Below are 10,361 nucleotides of genomic sequence, written 5' to 3'. Positions count from 1 at the left end.
CCTACGTCGTCACTAAACCCTACGTCGTCACTAAACCCTACGTCGTCACTAAACCATACGTCGTCACTAAACCCTACGTCGTCACTAAACCCTACGTCGTCATTAAACCAGTTGTAGTGAACCTGACAGTAAAAATAAGTAGTGTTAGTTTTTGTCAATATAGCATGTCTCTATGGACTAAGGCAGGTTATAGCAGGGTTTATAATACTAGGTAGGTTATAGCAGGGTTTATAATACTAGACAGGTTATAGCAGGGTTTATCATACTCTGTCCTGCCTTGCCCGCCCGCCCCCCCCAGGTGCACGTTTTGCCCTACCGCTACACAGCTGATTCAAATAATCAACCGACCAATGGGCTCCCAAGTGGCGTCACTCCAGACACCCTGGTTCGATTCCAGGCTGTATCACAAGCGGCCGTGATTGGGAGTCCCAAAGGGCGGCGCACAATTGGCCCGGGGTAGGCTGACTCGCCTCGTCATTTTTTTTATTTTTACAATAAATAAATCTTCATGCTTAGATTATTTGAGTCAGCTGTGTGTAGTGTTACGGCAAAAACCAAGGAGGTGGACCCTGGGGGCCCAGGACTGAGTATGGGAAACGCTGGCCTAAAGGGAAAGTGAAGAACAAGGAAAAAATAACTCAGTGTGCTGTACCATTTATTTATTTCATCATTATAAATGAGTTCAACATATAGCATAGCCCCTGGTCCCACACTTTAGAAGAGAAGCCATTGGCCCCTGGTCCCACACTGTAGAAGAGAAGCCATTGGCCCCTGGTCCCACACTTTAGAAGAGAAGCCATTGGCCCCTGGTCCCACACTGTAGAAGAGAAGCCATTGGCCCCTGGTCCCACACTTTAGAAGAGAAGCCATTGGCCCCTGGTCCAACACTGTAGAAGAGAAGCCAATGGTCTTGGAGATCTGAATGGTGAGCTGTGTTGTATAGAGAGCTCAGGTTAACTCCTCCAACACACCGACAGCCTCATCTGGATATGCATGTAACAACAGTTCAACATTCACCTTCTGCTACCATTTCTGTCAAGCCGTCTACTCATACAGTTTGACTCGTACCTTCGATAAATCCAACATACACACCACACAGAACGAACTGCAACTGCCTCTGCAACAATGCAGAAAAGCAAACGCAGCGTTTCATTGGAAATTAATGTAATTCCGGTGTACCAAAATGCAATGAAGCTGTCGGTGTGTTCGAAGTCCATGACGACAACACCACCGTACCTGACTACTAAACACCTGGCACCCCTCAGCTGCACCTACAAGCCCTATAGATCCACACAATCAGCATCCCTATTTGGCAGGTACTCCTCACCGTGGAAGGCACTCCTATCAGATATCACAACTGCTACACTGGCCAATCAGTGTTCAGTTCGATCCCAGTCGCTCGTCTCCAATCAGGTTTTTGAGACATTTATCAGACCACGTTGATGATCCCACCCCCGGCCGACGCCCTCTTGCTGCAGTAGGTGAAGCCGCTGTGATTGGTGGAAGTGCCGTTCATGCGTGATGTCTTCAGCTCCATCTGACAGGCAGCGATGGCCGCATTCAGCTCCACCTGGGCCCGATGGACCACGTAGAACATCAGGCCTATACTGATGATGATCTGAGAGAGAGAGGGAAACAGAACCGTGATTTAGAACCACGGAATTAATACCACATTGAACATCAGGCCTAAACTGACGATGAGAGGAGGGAGAGAGAACCATCAAGGACAAAACTATTTAGAACCATTCTGTGTAGAACCATGTAATTACTGTAGAACATCAGGCCTATACTGATGATGATCTGAGAGAGAAGAGAACTGTGGTTTAGAACCACAGAATAACTAGTATAACTAGTATAGACCACATGGAACATGAGGCCTATACTAATGATGATCTGAGAGAGGACGAGGGAAGCTAACTGTCAGAAGATCCCATACTGATGAGGATCTGAGAGAGGACGAGGCAAGCTAACTGTCAGAAGATCTATACTGATGAGGATCTGAGAGAGGATGAGGCAAGCTAACTGTCAGAAGATCCCATACCGATGAGGATCTGAGAGAGGACAAGGCACGCTAACTGTCAGAAGATCCCATACCGATGAGGATCTGAGAGAGGACGAGGCAAGCTAACTGTCAGAAGATCCCATACCGATGAGGATCTGAGAGAGGACGAGGCAAGCTAACTGTCAGAAGATCCCATACCGATGAGGATCTGAGAGAGGACGAGGCAAGCTAACTGTCAGAAGATCTATACTGATGAGGATCTGAGAGAGGATGAGGCAAGCTAACTGTCAGAAGATCCCATACCGATGAGGATCTGAGAGAGGACAAGGCACGCTAACTGTCAGAAGATCCCATACCGATGAGGATCTGAGAGAGGACGAGGCAAGCTAACTGTCAGAAGATCCCATACCGATGAGGATCTGAGAGAGGACGAGGCAAGCTAACTGTCAGAAGATCTATATCGATGAGGATCTGAGGACGAGGCAAGCTAACTGTCAGAAGATCCCATACCGATGAGGATCTGAGAGAGGACGAGGCAAGCTAACTGTCAGAAGATCCCATACCGATGAGGATCTGAGAGAGTACGAGGCAAGCTAACTGTCAGAAGATCTATACTGATGAGGATCTGAGAGAGTACGAGGCAAGCTAACTGTCAGAAGATCTATACTGATGAGGATCTGAGAGAGGACGAGGCAAGCTAACTGTCAGAAGATCTATACTGATGAGGATCTGAGAGAGGATGAGGCAAGCTAACTGTCAAAAGATCCCATACTGATGAGGATCTGAGGACGAGGCAAGCTAACTGTCAGAAGATCTATACTGATGAGGATCTGAGAGAGTACGAGGCAAGCTAACTGTCAGAAGATCTATACTGATGAGGATCTGAGAGAGGACGAGGCAAGCTAACTGTCAGAAGATCTATACTGATGAGGATCTGAGAGAGGATGAGGCAAGCTAACTGTCAAAAGATCCCATACTGATGAGGATCTGAGGACGAGGCAAGCTAACTGTCAGAAGATCTATACTGATGAGAATCAATGAAAGGTTTAATTTTCTTCATCCATCCATCCAACATGTACCGTTTCTGCTACAGTAGCTGCCTCTGGGTCTAGTTGCTGATGAACACGTTGTTCTTCATCGAACGTTCTCTTGAAAACAAAGGTACAAAAAGGTGTCTGACCTGAAGAACCAAGAACCGGCATTCTAAACACAAAAAGGTGTCTGACCTGAAGAACCAAGAACCGGCATTCTAAACACAAAAAGGTGTCTGACCTGAAGAACCAAGAACTGGCATTCTAAACACAAAAAGGTATTTGGGTGCAGTGTTGATGGTTTTCAGGACAAAGATAAAGCCTGGTCCTGGACTAAGGGGCACTTTCAATTGAGAATATCTAGTGAGTGTCCAGGACTAGGTTTAATCCGCGTCTGGGGCTTAATCCGCGTCTGGGGTTTAATCCGCGTCTGGGGCTTAATCCGCGTCTGGGGTTTAATCCGCGTCTGGGGCTTAATCCGCATCTGGGGCTTAATCTGCGTCTGGGGTTTAATCTGCGCCAAGGAAACTGGCCCCCAGGGACAGACCCCTGCTGCTGGCTCAGCTGCAGACTAAAGATAAATTAGCTACATTATTATTATTATTATCTGTCGTCAGAAACTATTCATCCTCCTTGACTTATTCCACATTTTGTTACAGCCCGAATTCAAAATGGATTAAACAGTCCCCCCCCTCATCCATCTACACACAATACCCCATAATGAAAAAGTTTGAAATTTTTACAAAATGTATAGAAAATGAAATATAGAAATATCTCATTTACATAAGTATTCACACCCCTGAGTCAATACTTGGTAGAAGCACTTTTGGCAGTGATTATAGCTGTGAGTCAATCTGGGTAAGTCTCTACAAGCTTTCCACACCTGGAATGTGCAACATTTGCCCATTATTATTTTTTCTTTTAAATCTTCAAGCTCAATCAAATTGGTTTACTGATCATCACTAGACAACCATTTTCAGGTCTTACCGTAGATTTTTCAAGCAGATTTAAGACAAAAACTAACTCGGCCACTCATTCACTGTCTTCTTGGTAAGCAACTCCAGTGCAGATTTGGTCTTGTGTTTTAGGTTATTGTCCTGCTGAAAGGTTGATTCATCTGTTTGGTGGAAAGCAGACTGAACAAGGTTTTCTAGGATTTTGTCTGTGCTTAGCTCCACTTTTTTCTTTTCTTTCTTTTCTTATCCTGAAAATCTCGCCAACTCCTTAATGCTTAGAAGCATACCCATAACATGATGCAGCCACCACTATGCTTGAAAATATGGAGAGTGTTACTCAGAAATGTGTTGTATTGGATTTGCCCCAAACATAACAGGATGCATGTGTTGGAATATTCTGTACAGGCTTCCTTTCTTTCCGGCCACTTATGTTAGTATTGTGGTAATGTTGTTGATCCATCCTCAGTTTTCTCCTATCACAGCCATTAAACTCTCTAACTGTTTTAAAGTCACCATCGGCCTTATGGTGAAATCCCTGAGCAGTTTCCTTCCCCTCAGGCATCCGAGTTAGGAAGGATGTCTGTAATCTTTGTAGTGACTGGGTGTATTGATACACCATGCAAAGTGTAATTAGTAACTTCACCATGCTCAAAGGGATATTCAATGTCTGCTTTTTAATTTGTACCCATCTACCAATAGGTGCCCTTTGAGAGACATTGGAAAACCTCCCTGGTCTTTGTGTTTGAAATTCACTGCTCGACTGAGAGACCTTACAGATAACTGTATGTGTGGGGTACAGAGATGAGGTAGTCATTAAAAAATCATGTTAAACACTATTATTGTGGCCTTCCGAGTGGCGTAGCGGTCTAAGGCACTGCAGCGCTTGAGGCGTCACTACAGATCCGGGTTCGCAGCTGGCCGCGACCGGGAGACCCATGAGGCGACGCACAATTAGATCAGCATCGTCCGGGTTAGGGTAGGGTTTGGCCGGCAGGGATGTCCTTGTCCCTTCTCGCTCTAGCGACTCCCATGGGGGGCCGGGAGCATGCACAGTGACACAGATGCCATTTTTATGGTGTTTCCTCCGACACATTGGTGCGGCTAACTTCCGGGTTAAGAGAGCAGTGTGTCAAGAAGCAGTGCGGCTTGGCAGGGTCGTGTTTCGGGAGGACGCACGGCTCTCGACCTTCGCCTCTCCCGAGTCCGTACGGGTGTTGCAGCGATGGGACAAGACTGTAACTACCAATTAGGGAGGAAAAGGAGCAAAGTAACGACATTAAAAACACTATTATTACACACAGAGTCCATGCAACTTATGCCATTTTTTAAAGCACATTTTTACTCCTGAAATGATTTAGACTTGCCATACATAAAAACATTTATTGAGTCAATAAGTCTTCAACCCATTTCAGCTTAACATTTTTTATTAATTTTGTAAAAATTTCAAAAAACATAATTCCACTTTTGACATGGTGGTGTCAAAGTCTGAATGGAATCCATTTTCAGGCTGTTACACGTTCAGAAGGCGCTGTGTGTTTTAGTCTGACGGCCTGCCGCTAACTCACCTGACGCCTCTGGGGGATTTGAAAAGCACTAAGTAGAAATCCAACGTATTATTAGTGATCATTATTTTTCACCTGTAGACAAAGTATCTACGAACGATATGTTCCGACTCACCTGTAGACTGAAGACAAGGTATCTAACTCTCTGTTCTGACTCACCTGTAGACAAGGTATCTAACTCTCTGTTCTGACTCACCTGTAGACAAGGTATCTAACTCTCTGTTCTGACTCACCTGTAGACTGAAGACAAGGTATCTAACTCTCTGTTCTGACTCACCTGTAGACTGAAGACAAGGTATCTAACTCTCTGTTCTGACTCACCTGTAGACTGAAGACAAGGTATCTAACTCTCTGTTCTGACTCACCTGTAGACAAGGTATCTAACTCTCTGTTCTGACTCACCTGTAGACAAGGTATCTAACTCTCTGTTCTGACTCACCTGTAGACTGAAGACAAGGTATCTAACTCTCTGTTCTGACTCACCTGTAGACAAGGTATCTAACTCTCTGTTCTGACTCACCTGTAGACAAGGTATCTAACTCTCTGTTCTGACTCACCTGTAGACTGAAGACAAGGTATCTAACTCTCTGTTCTGACTCACCTGTAGACTGAAGACAAGGTATCTAACTCTCTGTTCTGACTCACCTGTAGACTGAAGACAAGGTATCTAACTCTCTGTTCTGACTCACCTGTAGACAAGGTATCTAACTCTCTGTTCTGACTCACCTGTAGACTGAAGACAAGGTATCTAACTCTCTGTTCTGACTCACCTGTAGACTGAAGACAAGGTATCTAACTCTCTGTTCTGACTCACCTGTAGACTGTAGACAAGGTATCTAACTCTCTGTTCTGACTCACCTGTAGACTGAAGACAAGGTATCTAACTCTCTGTTCTGACTCACCTGTAGACTGAAGACAAGGTATCTAACTCTCTGTTCTGACTCACCTGTAGACAAGGTATCTAACTCTCTGTTCTGACTCACCTGTAGACAAGGTATCTAACTCTCTGTTCCGACTCACCTGTAGACAAGGTATCTAACTCTCTGTTCTGACTCACCTGTAGACAAGGTATCTAACTCTCTGTTCCGACTCACCTGTAGACAAGGTATCTAACTCTCTGTTCCGACTCACCTGTAGACAAGGTATCTAACTCTCTGTTCTGACTCACCTGTAGACAAGGTATCTAACTCTCTGTTCTGACTCACCTGTAGACAAGGTATCTAACTCTCTGTTCTGACTCACCTGTAGACAAGGTATCTAACTCTCTGTTCTGACTCACCTGTAGACAAGGTATCTAACTCTCTGTTCTGACTCACCTGTAGACAAGGTATCTAACTCTCTGTTCTGACTCACCTGTAGACAAGGTATCTAACTCTCTGTTCTGACTCACCTGTAGACAAGGTATCTAACTCTCTGTTCTGACTCACCTGTAGACTGAAGACAAGGTATCTAACTCTCTGTTCTGACTCACCTGTAGACTGAAGACAAGGTATCTAACTCTCTGTTCTGACTCACCTGTAGACAAGGTATCTAACTCTCTGTTCTGACTCACCTGTAGACTGAAGACAAGGTATCTAACTCTCTGTTCTGACTCACCTGTAGACTGAAGACAAGGTATCTAACTCTCTGTTCTGACTCACCTGTAGACTGAAGACAAGGTATCTAACTCTCTGTTCTGACTCACCTGTAGACAAGGTATCTAACTCTCTGTTCTGACTCACCTGTAGACAAGGTATTTAACTCTCTGTTCTGACTCACCTGTAGACAAGGTATCTAACTCTCTGTTCTGACTCACCTGTAGACTGAAGACAAGGTATCTAACTCTCTGTTCTGACTCACCTGTAGACAAGGTATCTAACTCTCTGTTCTGACTCACCTGTAGACAAGGTATCTAACTCTCTGTTCTGACTCACCTGTAGACAAGGTATCTAACTCTCTGTTCTGACTCACCTGTAGACAAGGTATCTAACTCTCTGTTCTGACTCACCTGTAGACAAGGTATCTAACTCTCTGTTCTGACTCACCTGTAGACAAGGTATCTAACTCTCTGTTCTGACTCACCTGTAGACAAGGTATCTAACTCTCTGTTCTGACTCACCTGTAGACAAGGTATCTAACTCTCTGTTCTGACTCACCTGTAGACAAGGTATCTAACTCTCTGTTCTGACTCACCTGTAGACAAGGTATCTAACTCTCTGTTCTGACTCACCTGTAGACAAGGTATCTAACTCTCTGTTCTGACTCACCTGTAGACTGAAGACAAGGTATCTAACTCTCTGTTCTGACTCACCTGTAGACTGAAGACAAGGTATCTAACTCTCTGTTCTGACTCACCTGTAGACTGAAGACAAGGTATCTAACTCTCTGTTCTGACTCACCTGTAGACTGAAGACAAGGTATCTAACTCTCTGTTCTGACTCACCTGTAGACTGAAGACAAGGTATCTAACTCTCTGTTCTGACTCACCTGTAGACTGAAGACAAGGTATCTAACTCACCTGTAGACTGAAGACAAGGTATCTAACTCACCTGTAGACTGAAGACAAGGTATCTAACTCTCTGTTCTGACTCACCTGTAGACTGTAGACAAGGTATCTAACTCTCTGTTCTGACTCACCTGTAGACTGTAGACAAGGTATCTAACTCTCTGTTCTGACTCACCTGTAGACTGTAGACAAGGTATCTAACTCTCTGTTCTGACTCACCTGTAGACAAGGTATCTAACTCTCTGTTCTGACTCACCTGTAGACAAGGTATCTAACTCTCTGTTCTGACTCACCTGTAGACTGAAGACAAGGTATCTAACTCTCTGTTCTGACTCACCTGTAGACTGAAGACAAGGTATCTAACTCTGTTCTGACTCACCTGTAGACTGAAGACAAGGTATCTAACTCTCTGTTCTGACTCACCTGTAGACTGTAGACAAGGTATCTAACTCTCTGTTCCGACTCACCTGTAGACTGTAGACAAGGTATCTAACTCTCTGTTCCGACTCACCTGTAGACTGTAGACAAGGTATCTAACTCTCTGTTCCGACTCAACTGTAGACTGTAGACAAGGTATCTAACTCTCTGTTCCGACTCACCTGTAGACTGAAGACAAGGTATCTAACTCTCTGTTCCGACTCACCTGTAGACAAGGTATCTAACTCTCTGTTCCGACTCACCTGTAGACAAGGTATCTAACTCTCTGTTCTGACTCACCTGTAGACAAGGTATCTAACTCTCTGTTCTGACTCACCTGTAGACAAGGTATCTAACTCTCTGTTCTGACTCACCTGTAGACAAGGTATCTAACTCTCTGTTCTGACTCACCTGTAGACAAGGTATCTAACTCTGTTCTGACTCACCTGTAGACAAGGTATCTAACTCTGTTCTGACTCACCTGTAGACAAGGTATCTAACTCTCTGTTCTGACTCACCTGTAGACAAGGTATCTAACTCTCTGTTCTGACTCACCTGTAGACAAGGTATCTAACTCTCTGTTCTGACTCACCTGTAGACAAGGTATCTAACTCTCTGTTCTGACTCACCTGTAGACAAGGTATCTAACTCTCTGTTCTGACTCACCTGTAGACTGAAGACAAGGTATCTAACTCTCTGTTCTGACTCACCTGTAGACAAGGTATCTAACACTCTGTTCTGACTCACCTGTAGACTGAAGACAAGGTATCTAACTCTCTGTTCTGACTCACCTGTAGACTGAAGACAAGGTATCTAACTCTCTGTTCTGACTCACCTGTAGACTGAAGACAAGGTATCTAACTCTCTGTTCTGACTCACCTGTAGACAAGGTATCTAACTCTCTGTTCTGACTCACCTGTAGACAAGGTATCTAACTCTCTGTTCTGACTCACCTGTAGACTGAAGACAAGGTATCTAACTCTCTGTTCTGACTCACCTGTAGACAAGGTATCTAACTCTCTGTTCTGACTCACCTGTAGACAAGGTATCTAACTCTCTGTTCTGACTCACCTGTAGACTGAAGACAAGGTATCTAACTCTCTGTTCTGACTCACCTGTAGACTGAAGACAAGGTATCTAACTCTGTTCTGACTCACCTGTAGACTGAAGACAAGGTATCTAACTCTCTGTTCTGACTCACCTGTAGACAAGGTATCTAACTCTCTGTTCTGACTCACCTGTAGACTGTAGACAAGGTATCTAACTCTCTGTTCTGACTCAACTGTAGACTGTAGACAAGGTATCTAACTCTCTGTTCCGACTCACCTGTAGACTGAAGACAAGGTATCTAACTCTCTGTTCCGACTCACCTGTAGACTGAAGACAAGGTATCTAACTCTCTGTTCCGACTCACCTGTAGACAAGGTATCTAACTCTCTGTTCTGACTCACCTGTAGACAAGGTATCTAACTCTCTGTTCTGACTCACCTGTAGACAAGGTATCTAACTCTCTGTTCTGACTCACCTGTAGACAAGGTATCTAACTCTCTGTTCTGACTCACCTGTAGACAAGGTATCTAACTCTCTGTTCTGACTCACCTGTAGACAAGGTATCTAACTCTCTGTTCTGACTCACCTGTAGACTGAAGACAAGGTATCTAACTCTCTGTTCTGACTCACCTGTAGACTGAAGACAAGGTATCTAACTCTCTGTTCTGACTCACCTGTAGACTGAAGACAAGGTATCTAACTCTCTGTTCTGACTCACCTGTAGACTGAAGACAAGGTATCTAACTCTCTGTTCCGACTCACCTGTAGACAAGGTATCTAACTCTCTGTTCCGACTCACCTGTAGACAAGGTATCTAACTCTCTGTTCTGACTCACCTGTAGACTGAAGACAAGGTAT

General features: G+C 44.5%; 1 protein-coding gene across 2 annotated transcripts in view; it reads right to left on the bottom strand.

Annotated features, from left to right (window-relative positions):
• Positions 1–638: 638 nt before the first annotated feature.
• The window catches only part of LOC120041072 (transmembrane protein 64-like), a 51,981-nt gene continuing 42,258 nt past the window's right edge, over positions 639–10,361 (bottom strand). The window contains exon 3 of one of the 2 annotated variants that reach the window (XM_038986028.1): positions 639–1,618. In XM_038986028.1, coding sequence (XP_038841956.1) covers positions 1,430–1,618 — 189 coding nt within the window. In that variant the 3' untranslated portion in view covers positions 639–1,429. The other variant, XM_038986029.1, reaches the window with a different exon arrangement.

Source organism: Salvelinus namaycush, unplaced genomic scaffold (genome assembly GCF_016432855.1).
Source record: "Salvelinus namaycush isolate Seneca unplaced genomic scaffold, SaNama_1.0 Scaffold402, whole genome shotgun sequence".
NCBI lineage: Eukaryota > Metazoa > Chordata > Actinopteri > Salmoniformes > Salmonidae > Salvelinus > Salvelinus namaycush.
This window is presented reverse-complemented; position numbering and strand designations above follow the sequence as displayed.